This window comes from Filicampus tigris, chromosome 19 (assembly GCF_054856515.1).
Source record: "Filicampus tigris isolate MCC_2025a chromosome 19, RoL_Ftig_1.0, whole genome shotgun sequence".
Taxonomy (NCBI): domain Eukaryota; kingdom Metazoa; phylum Chordata; class Actinopteri; order Syngnathiformes; family Syngnathidae; genus Filicampus; species Filicampus tigris.
In genome coordinates this window covers 3,034,520-3,056,755 of record NC_141235.1, presented here as the reverse complement: position 1 = coordinate 3,056,755, position 22,236 = coordinate 3,034,520, and the positions used below count along the sequence as shown (strand labels likewise).

The 22,236-nt window shown below is 44.2% G+C and overlaps 3 protein-coding genes across 7 annotated transcripts; 1 reads left to right on the top strand and 2 right to left on the bottom strand.

The window, feature by feature from the left end:
* Positions 1-50: 50 nt before the first annotated feature.
* fam234a (family with sequence similarity 234 member A) lies at positions 51-5,089 on the bottom strand. 3 transcript variants are annotated; one of them, XM_086017220.1, is made up of 12 exons: positions 4,819-5,089; positions 4,035-4,332; positions 3,848-3,958; positions 3,568-3,750; positions 3,201-3,325; positions 2,850-2,982; positions 2,521-2,653; positions 2,297-2,437; positions 1,930-2,011; positions 1,515-1,667; positions 1,335-1,431; positions 51-1,017 (listed from the first exon to the last, which is right to left on the bottom strand). In XM_086017220.1, the coding sequence occupies exons 2-12, from the start codon at positions 4,300-4,302 to the stop codon at positions 806-808; spliced, it is 1,638 nt and encodes a 545-aa protein (XP_085873346.1). In that variant the 5' UTR covers positions 4,303-4,332; positions 4,819-5,089; the 3' UTR covers positions 51-805. The 3 variants fall into 3 exon arrangements, with proteins under 3 accessions (XP_085873346.1, XP_085873347.1, XP_085873348.1); XM_086017221.1 differs by lacking the exon at positions 4,819-5,089 and adding an exon at positions 4,590-4,740; XM_086017222.1 differs by lacking the exon at positions 4,819-5,089 and adding an exon at positions 4,455-4,586.
* A 176-nt stretch (positions 5,090-5,265) lies between these two features.
* Positions 5,266-10,880, top strand: luc7l (LUC7-like (S. cerevisiae)). Of its 2 annotated transcripts, none has more exons than XM_086017224.1 (10): positions 5,266-5,474; positions 8,010-8,104; positions 8,268-8,366; positions 8,466-8,576; positions 8,688-8,831; positions 9,099-9,275; positions 9,358-9,446; positions 9,618-9,647; positions 9,715-9,870; positions 10,005-10,880. In XM_086017224.1, exons 1-10 carry the CDS (start codon positions 5,414-5,416, stop codon positions 10,117-10,119), a joined length of 1,077 nt encoding a protein of 358 aa, XP_085873350.1. In that variant the 5' UTR covers positions 5,266-5,413; the 3' UTR covers positions 10,120-10,880. The 2 variants fall into 2 exon arrangements, with proteins under 2 accessions (XP_085873350.1, XP_085873351.1); XM_086017225.1 differs by having other exon boundaries at positions 5,277-5,474; positions 7,063-8,104.
* eps8l1b (EPS8 signaling adaptor L1b) lies at positions 10,353-21,801 on the bottom strand. Of its 2 annotated transcripts, none has more exons than XM_086017217.1 (19): positions 21,386-21,801; positions 19,571-19,631; positions 19,317-19,475; positions 18,965-19,114; positions 18,817-18,893; positions 16,535-16,647; positions 16,287-16,333; positions 16,076-16,202; positions 15,312-15,400; positions 15,164-15,238; positions 14,143-14,291; positions 13,874-14,018; positions 13,461-13,501; positions 13,113-13,218; positions 12,847-12,972; positions 12,159-12,312; positions 11,921-12,086; positions 11,692-11,824; positions 10,353-11,615 (listed from the first exon to the last, which is right to left on the bottom strand). In XM_086017217.1, exons 2-19 carry the CDS (start codon positions 19,598-19,600, stop codon positions 11,529-11,531), a joined length of 1,974 nt encoding a protein of 657 aa, XP_085873343.1. In that variant the 5' UTR covers positions 19,601-19,631; positions 21,386-21,801; the 3' UTR covers positions 10,353-11,528. The 2 variants fall into 2 exon arrangements, with proteins under 2 accessions (XP_085873343.1, XP_085873344.1); XM_086017218.1 differs by having other exon boundaries at positions 19,317-19,451; positions 21,386-21,457.
* Between the last annotated feature and the right edge of the window lie 435 nt (positions 21,802-22,236).

The window sequence follows — 22,236 nt, the reverse complement described above, 5'->3', positions numbered from 1 at the left end:
TTGGTGCGTTTATGTGGCTGTTAGTTAAATGGAGGACAGATAAAATAGGGTTCCATGTTTTAAAAAATAATTTTAATATTGAACTAATCGAAACTTAAAAGAGAAATCCCAGCTTGCCTTAAGAGCTACACATTTTCAATATATTCATATAAAGCAAAAGCAAATAATTTCCTATTAATATAAATCACAAATATACTGCAAATCTGATAAGGCGCTACAACCACGCTGCAAGGACTCACTGCCTCGGTGAATCTTGAAAATAAAACCACACAGTGCATACTTGTAACAGTTGTTGGGGTAGTTCAAGTTGAAATGTCCACGTTTAAGGCTGCTCAAGTATTAAATATACAGCAATTACCCCCACTAACCTTTAAAGCACAAGTGTGAAACAATTGCATAGATCTGCACAATAATCAAGCTTTTTCTGTAAATGGAAAAGAAAACAAGTGAATTGTTTTGAGAAAGTGCAAGTTAAAATACAGCAGAAGTTCTGATGGATTTCTCAGCAAGGCAGCGCGATTGTCAGGGAAAACAGCAGCTATTTGGACAAACCCCCTTTAGAATTGTCAGTCTATTAGCGTAATTTCCTAAGTCATCTTTAATTTGCTGCCGCAACAATCAATGAAAATACAATGGACTTTTCTTGGGGTTTTTTTTTCTTTTCTTTTTAAAAATGGCTGAGGCAATTACACTAATAGGCTAAACCATGTATTGTCTATGCAAATGCACAGCCTGAAAACAAACACTTGACACAGCAGGAATGAACAGAAAGAATGTCCAAACTGTCGCCTGGTCGCAGGTTCGCTCAACTATCGCTGAAGCGCAGTCGGTTAAAGGCCTGCTTGATGTCATCGTCCCGTTCGGACGCCTCGCCGTCGCCGATGGGGAGCACCCTGCTCTGCGGCACGTCGTGCTTCAGCTTCCACTTAGTGAGGACCACCGCGCCTTCCGTGTCTTTGGTGTCGGGGCCCGTCAGCAGGATGAAGGCGGCGTGGCGTCCTCTCTCCATCAATGTTGCTGCCATAAAAACACACAACAGCCATCTTCACTTCCTCATTCGCTGACTCCCACAGCACTCACCAGGCCAGCTCGCTCCTTTTAAATCCACCGCGCACTCGACGTCACAGATAGTGTGGCAGGTGTTATCGCAAAGAACCTTGTATATGAAAATCTGCCAGGCTTGTTAACAGCGTACAGGCCTGGTCCCCCCAAAATTGGGACAGGCAAATTCACAAAGCTGAACTGCATTATGAACCCCCACATAGTCAATCAGGACAAAGCCACATATTATTTTGGCGCCATTTAAGGCAACATAGTGGTGATGAACGCGGTACCTTTAAATGTAACGATGTGGTCCGCGACATTTTCAGACTCGAGGAGCACGTTGGAGTAGAGAGGATACAGCATGTAAGAACGACGTTCACCAGGTGCCTGAAAGAAGACCACCTCTTCACATCTTGGTACATGACAGCGAGCGGTACGAAGATTTTTTTGTTTTATCACAAAGGACTTACAGAGGAGTTGGACTGCGAGAGCAGCAGTCCCCAGAACACAAAGATGGAAATGGAGTTGGTGGTGTGTATGGAGGTGGGTTGAGGCGAGTTGGCGCTGGACATAAGGTCCACTTTCCACAGCACCTCACCAGACTTCCCATCCAGGATCACCACCTGCGGGTAAAAGGCAAACATCAACAAGCTGCTGCAGGTGAATTTTTTTTTTTTAAAGGCAAACATCAACAAGCTGCTGCAGGTGATTTTTTTTTTTTTTTTTTTTAAGTACGGTAGCTTAGTGTTAATGCGAAACACCGGAGATGGGCTAACAGAAATTAGCATAGCTGTTACTAGACTTCAGGGCTGGCAGGTATGTTGTGACACCAAAGGGGGTACCACATCCATTTTTTTTTTTTGGTATAGACAAGTGCCAACTTGCCCTCTTGGTGGAGTTGTCCATGTCCTCCTCAAGTGCAATATCAAGTGTGCCGTCTTTATTGAAGTGACCAAAGCCAGGCTCTCTAAATGAATGACATCGCAGAGAGAACAAAAATAAACTAACTTTACCATTGATCTGTTCAGAAGACCTCTAAAAACTATAACATTTGCTACCCAAGCCAAAGTAACCAAAGTATAGTTAAATAGAAATAAAGTCTACTTGACAAGTTCACCATTGTGGAATAAAGTTGAAACAATTGGACATTTAATTCAGTTACTCTATAACAAGCCACTAGAGGGAGCACATGTACCACAATTTGACAAGCACCAGTTGCCTCTTGTATTGAATATGAATCCAGATGAGTTACCTGAAGACTGAGGCGGTATTGAACGTCCACAGAGGCTGCAATGTCTTCCCGTCTATTAGAAGCACCTCGCTGCCTGTAACCAGCATCAAGTTGGATGACTGGGCCTTGTCTGTTCTCGCCACACGCCTCAGTGAGTCAGACCTACACGCGTGCACGTATACATGGGGCTCAAGTGACAACGCAGACGTGCCGCGCAAGGGAAGTCGCGACACACGGCGGCTTACTCGTAAATTGGAACCAAACCGGATGCGTCCGCGGCTTTAATTTCCAATTGTTTCGCCTTCTGGAGGTCCGCCTCCAGCCCTTCCTTGGCTTTGGCCGCAATCCTCCACAGGGCCAGTCCGTACAAGCCGGTGTCTGGAAGATACACCACCCATTTCAGCAAAATTTTCCAAACATGTAGTGCAAAACTACAATAAAACAAAAAATGCGTTGCAATTACAGGAAACCTGTTAGCAAGTAGAAAATAATTGGGAACAAAAATATTTCCTGGAGACATAACAATTTTCCAAATGTCAGGAATTGTGCGTTAGTTTGGGCTGTATTCACCAACCCTTTTGCAGCAGCAGATACTGAGCGCCCTCCCCAGTCTTGTGGAGAAGATGGCCGAATGTTTCTGTAGTGTTCAGAGCCACAGTGGATCCAATCTGGACGCCTGTCTTCCCTGAGAGGAAAGCCAGCTGAGTCTACAGGTGGAAGAACATTTAGCAAAAGGTAAGGTTAAAAAAAAAAAAAAAAAAAGTAGGGTTACAGGTATTTGATATTTTGGAAGAGTATTCAACACAAAAGTCCACTTTGGGTAGCCATCCTCACATTCTACAGTGTAGTATCTGTGACTTTTTTCAAAGGCGGCACCAGGTCTGGTGAGTGACGTGTGCGTCATGGTGAGTGTAAAATGATTTACCTGCATGTTATCAGACGCCACCAAGGCTATGTCGCTGACTTTGTCCCCGTCCAGATCGGGGACGCTGAGCACGGGCAGGCTGCTGTGCAGACCAGGAGGCTGAGGCTGCTGCCACCTGACCTCACCTGATGGCACACACGCACATCATCGGACTATTACGATTGTTGATGCGGCTGTTGTAGTGCCCATTGTTCTCTTGGACCTCACCCGGTCGCTTAAACGCTCTACTCTCTCTCACCATCTCGACCTATCCTTTGGTAATATACGTAATTATATTTTGGGGGATGACTTTTTACTTTCTATTACTTCTTACTGATTCATCCATCTATGTCAAAATGTGATCAAATTTAAAGGTGATCATCATTACCGTTTGATTTATCCAACGCTGACAGTCGGTCGGAATGGAACAGCAGGCAGTCCCATTTCTCTCCCGTGTTTGTGTCCAGGCCACACTGGGCCCAGTGGAAGTCAGGTTCCAGCGGACGCTCCCACAAGATTTCTCCGTCCGTCCCATCCACTGCCAGCATAAACACACACGGCGCCGGCAGACCTGCGGAAACGCACTCATTTCAGTCCCTTAGGCTTTTGGAGGGCAGCATGGTAAGCTCGTGACTATCACGTCTGCCTCAGGCTTTTGGACTTCTTACCTGCGTTTCCACATGTATTGTTCACACTGGCTTCGGTGGCCTTGACCACAAGCAGGACATCCATCACCTTGTCTTTGCTCGCATCTTCAAATGCTAAAAAGTCATATGTTTCTGTGGCAAAAGAAGAGCACATTAAATGCCAAATTGTGATTAAGCCATCAAGAATTGGGGGAAAATATATACACACCCGCGTCAGTGAATGTTCTGTTCCAGGAAGCGAGATACTGCGGTCTGACAGGACACGGTATGATGAAGGAGAAGGCGAAGACCACGGTGAGGCAGAGGAACAAGGAGAGGAAGAAGATGGCCGTTCGCCAATGGGTCAGTTTGGAAAGGCCCAGCACTTCCTTGCAGCCTCTCTTCAGTTCCGTCGCTGGCGGCGCCGTTGCCGTCTCCACTCCGTCCTCTGCGCTCTTCAGGGGATCACCCTCGGTAGGACAGTCCGGCGTCTCCATCGTCCTTTTAGTGCATCACTGTGCACAAATCTGCTTGACACAGGCGACATTCAATGACTCAGTCTGTGACACAGCATCAAAACGCCCATCAAAAATACCCATGGCTGTACAGTAGTCTGTGTGTGACTTCTAGCTACTTCTGCTACATCTACCTTTGTAAACGTGGGCCTATTGATGCAAGCCAACGGTCACTCCAGATACTTCTCAGCACAACACACTAGGACTAGCGCAACCTGTTTTAGCAGGCGTATAAAAGATCAGCTATGTTAGATACACATTCGGACTACCTGAGTTAGAAGATAAGCTTCTCTGCTGACAAATCATCGAATGCACGGTAACGACACTCGTTTGTGGAGTTTTCGGCTTTGAGAAGTTCACGTTTATGCAGTTTGCTAACTTGTTGAGCGAAAAGGCCAAGCCCACCTCTCCCTAACGACAGCTGTAATACGAGCAACCACGATAGGCTCCGTCACTAGAACGCGAATCTAAAGTTAAAATCGACATGTTTTAACTCACCTTCAAGCGTCGTCTCACGATTGTTTAGCTAAAAAGCTAGAAGACATGCACGCTTGTCCCCCGAACGCAAGCAGTGAGGAAAAAAATAAATCAAGGGGAAATTGTGTTTAACCCTGAATCTGTATCGCAGGTACAAATTGCTCTTGCAATCATTAACAATATTTTAAGATTCATGATAATGATCATTCTCAATCGTAGTCATTGAAACACATTTAGTGAAATGTTTTAGGGCAATGTTATACACAATTAATCGATATATCTGGGTTAGAATCTTGCCTGAAAGACATAATTCAGGACAAGAATAAAAATCCGGGAAGCTCCGCTCTGATTGGATAAAATACACTTTGACTGAGTAATGCTGCTGCTCGATTGGGTCATCTCTTTACGTTCGCCACACCTTTAAAGTGGCTAAACGGAACTTTGACAGGATTCGACGTAATTTCCCCTAACAAAAAAAAAAAAAAAAGCCTAGAGAACGTCTGAAATCGGCGATGCTCGACCGAATGACTCCTTTTCACTCCTCCAATTAATCAGAAACTCCCGTTTTCTGCCGCTTCCTTTTGTAATAGTTCAGTCGACGAACGAGCCAGCACCAATGTCCGCCCAAGCTCAAATGCGAGCTTTGCTCGACCAGCTGATGGGAACGGCGAGGGATGGTGAGTCGCTGTTTGCATGCTAGCCCAGCTAGGTTTAGCTCGCTAGCCAAGATGGAGCCAGTGGTGAGGCAGGCTTGTGTTGGCGTGTGATGAGCAGGCCTGCGTGAATGCATACGAGGGCAAGCTTCACGAGTACATGCGAACATGACACGCTTTTATGTTTGTATCCATTGGTCTTTTTCCTTCCATAAATCAATAACGACGCTCTTGCTACCGTGTTATATTCATTTTTGTTATTTAGCTATGGCTAGTTTTGGCTAACGATGGAGCGCGACCATACCGAACGCTAGTTGAAGAGCTGCCCAAAATCGAAAGGTATGGAAAAACATTTTTAATTTGTAAGCGGTTTTAAGGTGCGACCATTTAGAAATACACCCTTGATGACATTTTAACCTTTATATATTGATTTTATATCCCGAAAACGATATATATGCACATATATATTGTTTTTCCTTGGAACGTAGAACAATTTTCTGTTGTATTTCCTACTTGTATTCATAAAATACATGTTCTATTGACTACACAATGAAATTTACAAACAATTAAGAAATAAAATAAAGACCTACGATAAAGATTTTGTTGAGGCCGATTCCAATATTTGGCAGTATGAATAAAAAAAAAAATTTTTCGTTTCTTTGTTTTTATTTATTGTCGATTTTATTTAGTTCATTTTTATTTGGATTGTTTGTGTTATGTTGTATTTTGTTAAACAACAACGTTAAAAAATCAGCCCATTTTCACTGATTTTAAAAGAGCTAGCCACTGGTCCATTGAATTCGGTCAATTGAACCGATTAATCGGTTGGTACCTACAACAGTGCTTCAAATACCATGTAAATATGCGTACCATTATCCAGTAAAATTATTACAACACAGAGGGTAAGAAATTACAAGTTTCCCTCAATAGTCGTAACGTAACTCTATGTAAACGATAGAGGGTCATATCACACAATAGACATTTTATAACATTGTTTTTATAACATTATCATTATTGCACAGCTCAGGACAAATGTAAGAAAACAAGCATGTAATAAACACATCCATACACAAGCTGCTGACAGACAGCAGAGTTAAAAACTCGCTAACTACACGCTCATTGGCTGACATCCATCTCACTCACCAGCCCTGGCCCCGCCTTTTAAAGCCATGCACACACGACAGTCACAGATACTACAGTACAATGTGAGCACGCCAACCCCAAGTGGATGAAAATAATACTTGCACCTCACATGCACATTATTGTTTTTAGTAATGCTAAGCAATTTATTTTAAAGCATCGCCACATTCTTTTGAATCAGGCTGACATTTTTTAATTTGTATATGCGAGTCCAAAATTGAATTGAATTTTCCGCCATTTGGATACAAACATTACCACAAAAATTACTTGCTGAGACTTAGAGTAGGCAAAAAGCATCTTGCCGGCCTGCGCTATGAAAAACGAGGTCCATCCTAACAGTTACATTACTGTGGATCATCCTTTTAAGTGTGAGTGATTGTGTGTGCGTGTGATGAAATTATCAATAAATTCATCCCATGCATATGTTGCATACAAACTGAACAATTGTGGCCCCTTTATTTTATTCATTAAGGTTCAGTGTATCTTTGCCAGCCTACATCAATCTGCAAAGGAGTTGCAGAAAAGCCTCATGTTCATCGAGCCGTGAGTCACAAATAATTTTTAAAGCTGTTCTGATCAATATCCAAACAGTATATGTTTGCCTTTCGGCAGTCATTGTAGCCTGTTTTTTTTTTTTTGAAGATATGTAATTTGGACTAGTGCTAAGCTGCCAAAGACGTCTGGTCGCGCTGAATGAACACAAAAAAAACACTTCTCAGCATACCAGAAGACGTCTTTTTTTTTTTTAAGCCAGACGAGACAAACACTTTACACGCATCATTTTCGCTCTGACTCTTGTATGACTCCCAACTTCTTACCGCAGGTTTGGCAAGAAAACTGTTCCCATTTTTACTTTCCCACAGCCGGTTTAAAATTCTGCAGCTGAGGGCTTGAAGATGCAGAAGGGTACAGTATGTGGTGCAGATCGCAGTGTGTATAAACCTACTTTCTGTCAATGTTTCTTGTCTGTAAATGGCTTGGCCGGGAACACGCTCCCGGATTGATTTGCTTTTGTAACCTATGTGTTGACGTGCCATGTAAAACCAAATACCAAATCGTGCCCTTGACCATGTGGACACTGAGCCTTAAAACGAGCTAAACTGAGACTTGAGGCTCTGTTAGTGTGATAATATCATTGAGGCCTGGGTAAGTCACACAATGAGGCCACACATTGCCTCGTGTAACTTCGTGCTCACGCCAACCGAGGCAAAGTTTGTTTATCAAGGGCTCTTATGACATGCTAATGACCCGAGAAGATTTTGTTGTAGTTTTGGGCTCAGGCTGATTGAATGCAGCTATTGTGACGCGTATGCGGCGCATCGTAAACGTGGCAGTCAGATAAGTCAAAAAGCTGAAGCTTGGCCCTGGCTGACGACGACGTGAGGTCTTTCTCACTGGGTGCCCTCTGGACTGTTTCAGGGGACGAGACGCGGCAGAGGGTCAAGTACTCGGACGAGCGAGTCTGCAAAAGTCACCTTCTCGACTGCTGTCCGCACGACATCCTGTCGGGAACCGTGAGTGTCAAGTTACAGTACGGCTGAACGATTTTGAAAAATAACCTCATTGCAATCCCCCCCCCCCCCCCCCCCAAACCAGCGCTTTGCTCGAATTTTATTTTGTTTTCCTCAATATTCTCACGGCAGCGTTCAAGTGTGCTTGTGTGTTTTTGCTCGGCAGCGCATGGACCTGGGAGAGTGCACCAAGATCCACGACCTGGCACTCCGGGCAGACTATGAAATTGCCTCTAAGGAGCGGGAGCTGTTTTTTGAGCTGGACGTAAGTGACGTCACCACGAGGCAACAAAGAACTCGCGCATCTTGTTTCTTTTTGTCTCGGTTTCATTGTGACCGACGAGCGGCTCTCCTCCTTCCAAAGGCCGTCGATCACTTGGAGTCATTCATCGCCGACTGCGACCGCAGGACGGAACTGGCCAAGAAACGCCTGGCCGAGACCCAAGAAGAAATCAGTGCCGAAGTGGCTGCCAAGGTTTGTTTGGAAAAAAAAATTAAATGCAAGTGGTGCCGCATCAGTTTGCTTGTTTTTTTTTATTTGTGTTCCTGGGGCAGTAAATAAGTGCGTTTTAAATCGGCCTTGCAGGCAGAGAAGGTCCACGAGCTGAACGAGGAAATCGGGAAGCTCCTGGCCAAGGCCGAGCAACTCGGAGCGGAGGGCAACGTGGAGGAATCCCAGAAGGTGCTGCAGGAAGTGGAGAAGGTCCGCAGCAGGAAGAAGGATGCAGAGGTGAGGTCGCTGGGCTGAGCAATTTTTTATTTTTTTGTAAAACAGGCCAGATCCACAGGATGTGCATACACACAAAGTTGTTCCCTTGGCTATTCTTTTATCCTTAGACAATAAACCAATGAAACAATGTCATGAGATAATTGCATCTAAAACTCCGTTTTGATTTAACAATCATGAGTACTTCTCCTTTTAAAAAAGTAAAATGAATTATCGTTTCTTGTTTTCACTCCATCGACTTGATCTCATCGTCTTTGTGTGTTCCCCCAGGAGGAATACAGAAACTCCATGCCGGCTTCCAGTTTCCAACAGCAGAAGCTGCGCGTTTGCGAGGTGTGCTCGGCCTATCTGGGTCTCCACGACAACGACCGCCGTTTGGCCGATCACTTTGGCGGCAAGCTCCATCTGGGCTTCATCCAGATCCGAGAGAAGCTGGACCAGCTAAAGGTGCGTGTGCGTGCTGATGACGCTCGTCACGTTGCCGCAGGAAGCCACCCGTTTGTGAAGTCGCAACTTGTGTTGTCGTCAGAAAACCGTTGTGGACAAGCAGGAGAAACGCAACCAGGATCGTCTCAAGAGACGGGAAGAAAGGGAGAAGGAGGAAAAGATGAAAAAGCGGTGAGGGAGTGGTGCTGCAGTTTTAATACTTTGAGATTTTTCATTGTAAGTTTATTTCATTTGAGTTTTAATTAGCTTTCAGAGCAGGGTTTACGTGTCCGTCAAATTTTTTTTATTTTTTTTTTTTTATACTTTATTAAATTTTTTTTACATCTGTCATCTACTCCACAGGACGAGATCCCGCAGCAGAGAGCATAAACGGTAAGTGACTCAACCAACCCTACTTGTCTTTGGACTTGCTGCGCTCAGACGACGGTCTTATTTTTAGGTCTCGTTCCCGCGACCGAAGGAGGCGCCGATCACGCTCGTCGTCCCGAGACAAGCGCCGCTCACGCTCACGGTCCAGGGACAGGAAGCGGCGACAGAGGTCCCGCTCCCGAAGCCGAGGCCACCGTCACAGCCACGAGCAGAGCTCCAGACATAAGTGGGCACATTTTCTCATAAACTGTAGATCTTTTTTTTTTTTAGCTCAACTTTTCTTAGATTCACCATGGCAACCATAAAGGGCAAATGGAGGGCTACTTAGAATAAATCCTGTGTTTGTGACTTTGGCGGCAGGTCATCCAGAGACCGCGAGCGCTCGTCCAGAGACGAGTCACAGGGGCGCGAGCGGCGGGACGGCGTCAACGGCAGGTCGGACTCTCGCAGGGCAGACGACAGAGAAGACCAGTGAAGGCCAACGTCCATCCCACACCACACCCACCCTCTTGTTTGTCCATTTAGCGGTGTTCCACATAGTCCTCCATAGACGCTTTTTTTTCTTTACGTTGACTCACATGAAACGCAATCCCCCCCCATTCAATAATATGAAATCAATCGTATATCAAGCCACTGTTGGTCACAAAAGCTCGGTGATTTGGTGGCCTTCCTTTTATCCATTGAACAGTGGCGCAAACAGAGAAATCATACATTTGTGAATATTATTTTATTTAGTTTCTTTTACTATACAGAAGCTGACTTTGGAATGAGTGTTTTTGTTTCTTAGGAAACCCTCCTTAAGTTCCTTCACACGTCAACCATGGTAGTCTTTTTTTCTTTTTTTTTTTCTCTTTTCTTTTTCTTGGGTGGGCGGCGGCCAGTAAGTAGTGAGAGTAAATTAAAATGTGAAGTGTAGTGGGGGGGGAAAAAATGATTCAATTTGTTGGAAATGTTTGCGAGTTATGTCATGTTTTCTTAATTGATTAAAAAAAAAAAAATACAAACGTTCATTTATAGAATGTTATTTTGAGTTAGTGTTGGCAAGTGAAGCAGAAATGTACACACCATTGAGAGGAAGAAAAAAAAAATGCAACGGACTGAACTGCTTTGTAATTACATGCAAACAGATTGTAACGGCTGCGTCGCTTTACATAAAATGTGAAGGTGTCATCTGGTTCCGCTGGGATTCATTTAAAGAAAAAAAAAATCTGTCCTCAATTAAACCATATTAAAGTCTTTGTTGCATTTTGGTCATTTCTTACACACACAAAAAATGCTGGGTTGTTTAGCTAACCGTGTGGATTTTGAGCAGATTGGGTTGCTTTTAGCCAAGGTTGGGTTAATTATTTTGACCTAGCATATTGGGTTAAGACTGGAAAATGTGTGTGTTGACATCTGGTGTGAAGTCGCTTATTCTGAGAAAATGTTGGTAATGAGTATTTTCAACCATAGATATACTGATAAGTTGGTAACCAATATTTTTGGTTAACTCATCAGTTGGTTTTACTTCTTGTTGGATTAAAACCTTGACTCAAATCATCATCACAATGCACTGGTTATAAATAACCCAGCATTAGGTTAGCTATTTCACCTCATTTGGGTTACTTTTAACCCAGCAGTTTTAAGAGTGTACTTAGAAAGCTGTGGAGGTGCTGTATTCGAATACATTTGTACATTTAATTGACTCAAAGTGGCTGTCAATTGACGGTAAAATCAACATGTGAACTATAAGTTAGCAGTGAATATGTGCGTTAAATACAAAACTCAAGTCCAAATGACCACTGTGGCGCGGTGATCCTCACAGACAAAAGCGTTTTCAGGTATGTACTGTATGATATTCTTAATAACACTATCAAGTCCGTCTGTGATGCCCCCCCCCCCCGCTCACAATGTGCTACTCTCCAATTTCAGATCCACCTTCATTTTCTGTTTCTCCATGACGGCCTCCAGCTCCGTGGCCCTGCGAGCATCCTGGAGAAACAACAGAGACCGTGTTAGGACCAAAGGGACCATGTCGGAACTGCGTGGAGATGAAATTGCGGCTCACCTCCAGCAGTGCTCGCTGCACCGCCATCTGGCTGTACACCCGAGCCCCTTCATCGGGGATCACTTCGCGCAGCTCGTCCTTGCTGAGGGAGAAGAGCTGAGCGCCCGTCAGGACCCCCAAACATGTCACCGTCCTGAGGTGGGGGCACAAGAACCCGCGTGAGCTGCTGCGCTAAGATGAATGACCAAGTAAGTGGCCACCAGATGGCGCCAAAGCAAAAGTCGCTCACGGTTCACTGAAGCCTTTCCCGGCCAGCCACGACGCCACCTCATCGGGGTTGGAGTGGTAGTCGAGAGGGAGCGAGGTTTCCGTCGATCGGGGGATCATCAGAGGCTTGCTGTTGACGGCCTTTCCGTTGGTCAGCCTCTGGAGCAGCTCGTCGTTCACCAGCATGACTGCGAATGATGTATACAAATCATGGCCGGTCGCGCAATCAACCGCGGCAAGGGTTTTCGCGTGACATTTACCTTTGTCGTCCTCCGTTGCGGGCGAATGCTGGTTGTAGGCGGGCACGCTGTGCGGCATGCGTTGGACGGAGGGGTTCGGGCGCAGAGAGGCCAGGCTGGGTGCGGCTGGGGTGAAAGTCTTGACGAGGGGGGGCGGGGGCGGAGCCTGGGGGATCTAAGGCACATTTGGTCGGCGTCAGAGTCTTAACCGTCAGGTATGACAGAGGCTGCGTTTGGAATCATTCCCTAGGAATGCGTATCTAGTGGTCCTAGATAGTTCATGAAAATAGTACTCCCTAATCACTCTCCAGGGATTTTTGAGAATGGACTATGTGGATCACTAAAACGTCCATTAAAAGAAGAGCATCAAACAGCTGCTGCTCATTCAGAACTAAGAGATCAGAACACGCGAGTCAAGTCCTAAAGACTTTACACCGACTCCCGGTCAGCTGTAAACAAGATTAAAAAGAATTCTGCTCCCGGTCTATAAATCACTGAAGGGTTTGGGTCCTGGATACAATAAAGAAACGCTGATTGAATATAAAGCCAGTAGGGTTGCTCTGAGGTCTGTAGACTCGGTCGGCTCAGTTGGTGGAACCGAAGTTTCACAGCAAACATGGTGAATCGGCATCTAGCTGTTACGCTGCACTCAAATGGAATCAGTCGTGAACGCGTCTCGAGTGAGGATGCGTGTTTGTGAACGCCTTACGGTGGGGGGCCTGATGGTGACGGGACTTTCCACATGCGCGGCGGGCTCCAGGATGTTGAAGGGGACGAAGCCCACCTGGTTGAAGCGATTGCGACACTTCCACCAGCGCTTGGACGACTCCAACACCTGGCGCCCGCAAACGGGAAATGGAACCGCCAGATGGTGAGCGGCATGACAGGTCGAAAGTCGGCGGTGGGCTGCGCATTCGCTACCTGGACGTTCGTCCGCCGCTATTGTGTGACAATTATAAAAAAAAATCCACATACCTCAAGCGTCTCCCCTTGTTGTACAGAAAGCTCAGTGTTGTTCCTGGCAATGAAGTCATAACTGCAGCTGTAGACTTTGTCAGATTCTGGGGGCCCTCCTGTGTCTCTTTTGGGGGGAGGAGGGGAGACATGCTGACATCACATCGACGCCAACACAGTAAAGCCCGCCCATGCCATAGCACAAATTTTTCTGTTCAAAATGTCTTCTTGCGTTGACCAAAATGTGTTTACATTTTTTTTTTTTCTTCCAAGGATCCCCTCGTAATCCTAAATTAAATGCACAAATCGTTTTGCAGACCACCCCAAGTTACGGCTTGAGGAGAACCGGTGCTTTAAAAGAGGACTTACATTTCATCGCCGATGTGGCTGTTGAGCTGCGGTTGCTGATGCTGTCAAAAACAATGGACATGCAAACGCTGCGGTAAGTAAGATGGATGGTGGCGATAACCATTTTTCATGTTGGCTAAACGTGCACAGTTAGGTCATGAAATATTTGGAGCAGGCTTCAAAGTCCAATGGGAAGCATTTACAGTTCAGCCATATTATTCACACATTGGGCAAACTTTGAGTTAGTGTTTTTTCTGTGCTATGCTTTTCGCTGGAAACGGCAAGACGGTACTAGTACAGTATTTAGAGATGTACATAATTTTCTTGAAAATAAAAAATAACAGAATTTGTAAAAGAAACGTCAAAACTGAAACAAACGAAATCCTGAACTGTTCTACGATCAGTGCATACCACCCCTAAGCAGCGTTCTGTACCTCTTGTTTGAGCCGAAGGGCTTCGTGTTTGTGCTGTGACTCGACCGGATCCTCCCAAACCTGCCCGTCCACCCGGAACGTGTCGGGCTTCCAGCCGTCTAGGAACACAGGCGTGTACGGCGTGATGGGCCCTCTCAGCTCAGAGCTGACGGCATATGAAGAGGATTGTTAAACAGGCTTTACAATACGCCTCATGCTTAGTATTATAAAAAAAAAAAAATACAATAAAAAAAATTAATAGATGTACATATGGAACAGGTAATACTGACCGACTATGCGTCCAGTTGGGACCCAGGGACGTCCACAGTTGCCTCTCCTCCACGTTGAGGTTCTCTTGTAGCAGGGACACGGCAGCGCCCGTCAGGGCGGGGCTGGACACGGAGGCCGCCAGCGCTGGCCCCCCTGTCGTCTTCACCATCTGGACACACCCAGATAAGACAAACAAACCACTGTTCACATGCCCGCTCTGATAAGCAACGCGCTAGGGTCACACACACGAACACTCTTTTCATACAGTTACGCACTAAAAGCTAAATATATAGCGATCGCGAATAATAGCATAAATCACAGGTGGGTGAAGTGTGGCCCACAGGCTCTGTCCTTTAATCCGGCCCACTGAGCATTTATATTGTCAAGAGACGCGTAATATTTGTTGTGTTCGTCTACCATTTTTTTCCCCCATAAAATTGGTTGGTTAAAAAGTATTTCTTCACTTGTAAATTTGGTTGTAATAGGAGGGCATCGGAATGGATAACACCGTAAAGACAAAAAAAGGATTTGTTACTTTGGCTTATCAGTTTAAATGCGTCAAATACACACTTTTATCCGAGACCCGTACATCCTTATATACAGTGGTACACAGTGCAGTATATACTGTAAAGCGTACACTACTACATTGCTAGCGTGTGAGCAACAGCTGCAGGCAAATTGCTGGTGTGTTTAACATACTTGAAAAAATTGAATTGATGATTGTCTTGTGAGGTGAGTATTATGATGTAATTGCAATCATGAAAAAAAAAAAAAAAGTGTATGGTTACATTTCAGTGGCTGTAAAGTATTGTAAACATCGTAAACAAACATGTTCATAAACAGTGCGCCTTTTTCTATATAGTGGGGGATGTAATTAAAAAATGTGAAAATATAGCTTAGATTTTTTTTTGTGTAAAAAAAAAAAAAAAAACTCAGAAGTTTAATCTTATTACTGTATAACTGGCGTATGAAACAATTATTTCCAGACACAAGCTTTATTTTAAGGCACCCATGTTCACTTTTTTTTGTTGCTCCACTCACCATATCCAGAGGTTTAAATACGTGATGAACAAGCTCATCAGAGGAAGGATTGGCTATGGTTGATTTCAAACGGGCCTATGCAGAAAAACCACATCTATCAAAAAGCAGGTCGAAGCAAACCAAAAAAGTGATGTGGTTGAATACAGACCAGCAGACTGAAGCAATATTTGAATTTCTGGAAGATATCGACAAACTCCTCCTCGGGTGGCGGCCTGGCCCTCATGGTGAGCAGATCTTCTATTTGAACAAAAAAAAACAGAGGGGACAAAAGTACTTTCGTAGAAGTACAGATACTTCAGTAAAAAAAAAAAAAAAAAAGGTGAAAAAAAACTGGTAATAGTGGAAGTACTGATTCAGTTCCTTCATGTTAAGTAGAAAGTACAGACTGTGAAATGTACTGAAGTACAAAAGTCAAAATGAATTTTTACTCTCATTTATATACAATACCTGTTTTGATAACTTGGCAATGCTACATTAGCTAATGCTAACGACAGAAAAATATACCTTGCCTGTATGTTTTTGGGTTTTTTTTTTTTCAGATGAGAGAATTTGATATATTTTCTTTAACAGAAGATGCTTGTGGTTTTCAGGCTGGCATAAGACAGATAATGCATCTGTTACAAATCATGTTTTTTTGTTTTTTTCCTTAAAGCCATGAGTTTTTAATGCTCCCTGCGTCATGTCCCTCCATCTCGCTCCCTTTTTACACACAAAAAAATCTCATATGTACGTGGGTTGAAAAAAGAATTGAGCCTATTGTGACCAAGTAAGGAGTAGAAGATATGTGGATCTGTTTAGTAAAAGTAAAAAGTAGAGAACAGATACCCCCCCAAAAAAATAAACTAGTAGATTGACTGTCACTGTAAGTACCATCAGATGGATTAACCAAACCTAAATCTTCTCATTCATTACCTTCAGCACTCTGCTTTTTGCTTTTCTTCTTCTTCTTCCTCTGGTTGAGCACGATGGCGGCCTCGGCAGTCTGCTGCAGTTTGGACATGAAGCTCTCGATGTCATCGAAGCAGTGATTGAGGATGTCCTGGGGAAGGGGGAAGTCACCCTTTTTAACGCTCGTCTCGTGACTTGCAGGTGACGAGACCGTACCAAAATGTCGGAGGCGTACCACTTCTCTCTCGGCTCGAAGCAAGGACATGTCGGGGCCTCCGTTGGCTGCCGTGAGATAGGTCAGATGACGTCATTCACTCACTTCCATATTACCGCTAAAGTACAGTCGTACCTTGACTTACGACAAAACCAATTTCCCTGTTTGTTTGTTTTTTCAACGTTGCGAGCAAAAATTGGGAGTAAATTGAACCCGAAACAAGCTCGTAAGTCAAGGTGCCACTGTAGAAATGAAGGTGCTTTTCTGACCTCGAGGTCCAGGGTAAGGTGGGGGGTTGGCCGGAGGGGCATTGGGAGCGTGCGCAATGGGGGGGCTCGGAATGCCGTAGGGGTCAATCATGTCTGCGCCGTTGTGGGAAAGCCTTCGGGAAAGAAGATAAGATGGATATTCCACAGCGTTAGGACTTCACGATGACGGCGGCTGCTGACTCGGCACTCTTGGTCAACTTCACATACAGAACACAGAACAGAACATGGACCATACTAGTCTAACGCTAGCCTAAAAGCTAAATTGCCCAAGTGATTTAAATGGACTGTCGCAATATCAATCTAAAATCGGTATTGGTAAACTGTTTTTTTTTTTTTTTTTTTTTTTAATGCAGATTCTCGGATTCAAAGGTTGACTCTCGGACTACTTTCTTCCTGCTTGTTAAATTTGCTGCCCTTTTTCTACTTTTCTAAAAATGGTCAAAAATGAACAGTTATGCTATTAGGCTGATGACATATGTACAGTATACCTGTACCGTCTTTCTTTCACAAGTGAAAGGTAAAGGAACACGGTATACTTTCTTCAAAACATGAGGTTATAATGAACGCCGACTACATTCCATGCTGTAAGCGCCAAGGCATATCTTTTTTGATACGGCCTCTTGATTTTCAATTTTTGACTGATTTGCGGGCGGGCCTGGAACATATCCCGTGAGAAACCGGAGTTCACCGGCCGATATTGAACCGAGGCACATGACATAAGAAAACCAGTGAAGTGAAATTGGATAGTGAGATGTCTCACAACGCACTAGCGCAATCACCGGCATTAAACACTAAAGGCGTACTTATATGAATTCACTAGCTCTAGCTTTAGCGTCCTCTTGCTGATGGATGCAAATACCTGTGAGCAATCGCTTCCCAGATTTGAATGACTCCCTACCCGGAAGTACCGCATATATCTTTCTTACCCCGTTAACGGTTCCTCCGCTGATCCTTTGTAACAATCTGAGAGCAGGTCATCGGTAATGCAAACCCGAGCCCCCGAAATTATTCCGAGGTCATCCCTCCGCTGCTCCTTGTGCCTTTTGCCACAATGCCCGGGCTGTCTCTGTCACACCTTCTCAAGTTATGTGCGAACCGGTCGAACAGGTCGGTCCCTTGTCAGCTGTTTACACTGCCCTCCCTCTCGGGCGCGCACACACGCAAAACACACACACACACACGCACACAGACAGTAACTGTGGCGCCGCTTTGATTCAGTATAATGGCGGCGGGAAAGCAAAGTGTTCACAGGAGGTGGCGTGTTTTTTTTTTGTTTGTTTTGTTTAGCTGTTCACTGACCCCTAAGTAGAAAGTGTAACCACAACAGTTGGTGGTACACACTTGCGTAATCCCAATCTTAATAAGATCGAAAAATGGGAGGTTTCAAGGCAGATTGTTTTTTATTTACGAGCTTGTCTAATGTGCGGCGGGAGGTCGTCGGTTGGGACCAGCGACAGAAAAAGCCAGCTCTCAGCTTCTGCTTATGTAACAGGGCCAGGACCAAAAAAAAAATGGACGTACTACGTTATTATTGCACAAATTCTGTGAATTGATACCTGACGCGTTCTTTTATTATTATTTATTCTTTTATTATCCTCCATAACCAAAGTGTGGAACAGACAAGAAACTTTTTCTGCTGTCGTCAAGTTTGTGATTGAGGCAATTAAACGCACCGACACAGCAAATCCTGCTGTGTGTTGTCACAACGCCGCCGAACAACCAACCGGTTACTTTTAGACATTGGTAACTCCAGGAGTTAACGCTCAGCCGGCCTGAGAAAAGTAAGATGGCGTGAGACCATTTCCAGATTTTTAAAAAAAATATAGCAGAATTATAAAATGAGCTCCAAAGTGCATAAAAGGGAGGGGCAGAATAGGAATTGTGCTCCCTCTTACGTGTTCCAGTTAAGAAGCGAGCTGCAGCATTTTGAACCAACCGGAGAAGTTAGAGGGAGAGCTGGCTGACTCCAAAGTGCAAATAGAATCTTAAAATGAACTCTTAAGTGGAAGCCAGTGGAGGGAGGCCAGGATAGAAGTTATATGCTCCCTCTTATGTGCTCCGGTTAAGAGGTGAGCAGCCAGTATTTTGAACGTTTGAGCGAGGACTGGCTGACTCCAAAGTTTTAAGTGCATCAGGTATTAGCTGGTTAACCTTTGTATTCAACTGTTGCCCTTCATAAACACAAACTGTGAGCAAAATGAGACCAGATCACCCTTTCTACTTTTTGTAACGTTTTTGTCATTTAGGTCACAAGTCTTGATATCTGCTCTAAGCGAGTGTACCTGATTGGCTCGGGAATGGTCTTGCTCCGGCCGGACTTGGAAACAGCGTGCGTGATGTTGTTGCGGATTTTTTCTCCCTGCGAGAACGGCGAGCTCCAAGTAAAAACCTGAGCGAAAACACGGTGGCGTTTCATTCGACGGAACTTACCTGCATGTTCTCGCAGTTGAAGAAGAGAATGTCCGGTTTCTTCTCATTGGGGCTTTGGCACACAAGGAGGAGGAGGGATGGGAAGAGCGCCTCGGAGTTAATGGACTCGCAGCGGAAGATGGACTTGAAGCTGTACTTCTCCAGCTCCTCCTGCATACCAAAATAAGAACAATAGTAAGAATCAGCCATTTTGGATTGCGCCGTTGTGGGTGTGAACACGCGCACAATGAGAGTGCAGTGTGTATATGAATAACATTTTTAGCAGTTTCTGGGGTACTAGAGATGGACCAGTGAGTTAGTGTCATCTTTGGAGTTTCTGGGACTCGGATCTGAATACATCACATGTACCCGCCTTAGTCTGTATATCTCTGAGATAAACGGCATCAGATCCGACATCCAGCAGCATGTGTTGAGTCCACAGCTTGTCGTTCTGGGCCAGCAGGAGGAGACGAGACTGGGCCTCCTCCACCGTCTTCACGTCTTCTCTCTGCAGAGAGAAGGTGATCAGGTGCTGGACAAACAAACAAAAAAGACGGACAAGAAAAAAAGGACAAATGAGTCATTGAACACACAATCTCACATGGAGGGTGACATGAAAAGACTCACTTTGACAAAATAGCGTCTGATGCTCGTCATCCTTTGTCCTTCTGTTCATGCGTCTCATTCACTGTGGAGGAGAACATTGTTGCATCAAAGTGATTCGAGGGTCGTTTCGTCACCTCCGAAAGAAGTAGTACGGTTTGGGTACAGCTAATGTTTTCTGGAAAATTATGACTCAAAAGGTAAAAAAAATTAAAAAAATAACTAAAGGTTGCTAATTCTCTATTGATACCACATGCCGGCACCAAAGCACTACTTTACTGTTAGACAGCGCTTTGGCCTGTCTAATTAGGCAAATTTACGTAAGATAATTTCCCATGGGTAATTTTGGGGCTGGAATTTGAACTTGAAACATGTCATGGAATTTGGAAGTCAACAAACATTCCCAAAACGGCTCATGTTCCAATTTGGAGTCACTGCTGCATTTGATTTTGGTGTAACAATAGAATCCGGCACTTAACTACAAACAAAAAGTTCCTTGAAATAAACGACGTCATCCATTCATTCATTTCAAACGCTTTGCTGCACACTAAATTTCCTCAGTCTCTCCGGCCTTATCGCTCAGTCATTCCGCAAGCAGGGCTTACACGGCGCAGTGGGCCGCCCAACCGGTCTGACGGCATCACAGTAACTTCCTATCCACCCTATTTATAGGGATGATCAGCACTGCGTTAGAATCAACCGGTATCACTCAAACTCATTAGTTTCGCTCACGCTCCCTTCGCCAGGCACTTTCACAGCTGTCGCTACAAAGTTGCCAAGACAAGCAAACTTAGCCAAGAACTTGAACTCAACTTCAGATCATTTTGCTGGGAAACAGTGCAGAAAATGTCCCCCAAAAAAACGATTCAAGTTGTTCCAGTGCCGCCTTCGTGTTACACTTGCACACGTCCACAGCGTTCAACTTAAGGCCAGAATGCGATTTTGTTTGATGGATATACATTTTTTTTTTTTTTTAAGTTGGCTTGGCCACCTGGGGGCAGCATAATATAAACCTATAGATACTCTCGACATGGAGACAGCGCTACAGTAAGCCGCAGTCGTAAGGTCGTTCTTCGCATAGGATAAAGAATGTATGCCAGTGAGTGTTATGTCCTTCTACATGTGTTGCTCCACCGTTTGTGTTCAAAAATCCATTGCTTCCATAAGAGCGACTATTCATGCTAACCGTGAGCATGTCAGTGGCATTTTGCACAGTTGAACTTTAAGCTACCCTAAGGCAATGGTATGTTGTTGTTTTAAATACACGATGTGTAATTCTGTTTGTTTTGGTTAGACAGTACACTTCAACTGCAAGCGGCAATTTTGAAGCCTCGTTTGGTTTTTGACAAATCGTTCACTATCTGCCAAGCTGCTGCTTGTTGCAAAGTGAGTCGAGTTGAGTTTGCTGCCACCGCAAAAGCGATTGTATCTCAAATTTTTGCTTGCAGCCTTGAATCTCGATACGCCGCTGCGGCTCCAAAATATTGACGCCATTCTGGCGAGTCTACAATTTTGTGTCAGGTTTGATTGTATTTTTTGACATTTGACATTCTGCCAATTTGAAAGTTCCATGCTTTCTTATCTTTGCTTTTTAAGGGTGCGTACAAGATCCAAGATTGATTCAAGTTAATCCACAGGAGAAACTCTTAGGGCACAAACATGCGGCACAAAAATAACAATGACAATAAAGACTTTCTATTTTTTGCTATACTACAAAGAACATCTGACTAAAAATAGACTAATGACATACCGTATGTTATTGCCATACATCTTCAACTCAGCCCTACTGCCTGTTTCGATATACCGACTATTTTAAAAATGTGTGTTCAGTAGACTTACCAAGTCCGACTTCCGATACTTTAATCTTGACCTTAAAAGCTACATCCGTGTTATCAAATGAAAATATGCCCGCTGAAATGCAGCTATGACACGCCCTTGAATGCTTTTAGAGCAGAAGAGGCGTGTCAAAGTTGGCGGTTCCCACCTTGCCCAGCACGCCCTCACTGGAATTGTGCACTCGTACCCTGTGTGTGGTGTTGACACATGTTGTAGCCAGGGGCGACATACACGCGAGGAAAGTGATGACGCTACTAAAGGCCCCTCGGTGACTGACGGGGAATATGAAAAGTGTGCTTCCTAAAACTTCATGGAGCCAAAAGCTACTCACAAAAAGTTTGGGAAAATCACCTTTCAAGTGGAATTTCAATGAACTGAAAATATAGGTGAACTTAACATGACCTTATCCAATTGTTCAACATTTCCGTACTGTTTGAGATCAGGCAGCACTTTTCATCTGGAGCCTAAAAAAAAACACAAAAAAAATCCACATATTTTCTTTTTGTGAATCTATGACTCAGATAGAAATAGAAGCACCCTCCCTAAAGCCAAATACACACCTCATGTACACACTCACTGACCACATCATAATGTACTAAATTACACAATTACATCTCAAAAATTGTCCTTACAAAGGTTATGAAAAATGCATGATGGAAGCTTTTCAGATTCGCCCAATCCAAAGCCATTATTATTATTATTATTATTATTATTATTATTATTCTCTCGTATGTGCAGATGAAGAATGGCAATTGGTGCATACACCCGAATTGTACCAACTGCCCTCTAGTGGAAGGACATTTAATTGTTGTGAATGTCACTATTTGTCGCTGTCATAGATAAACATTATTTTT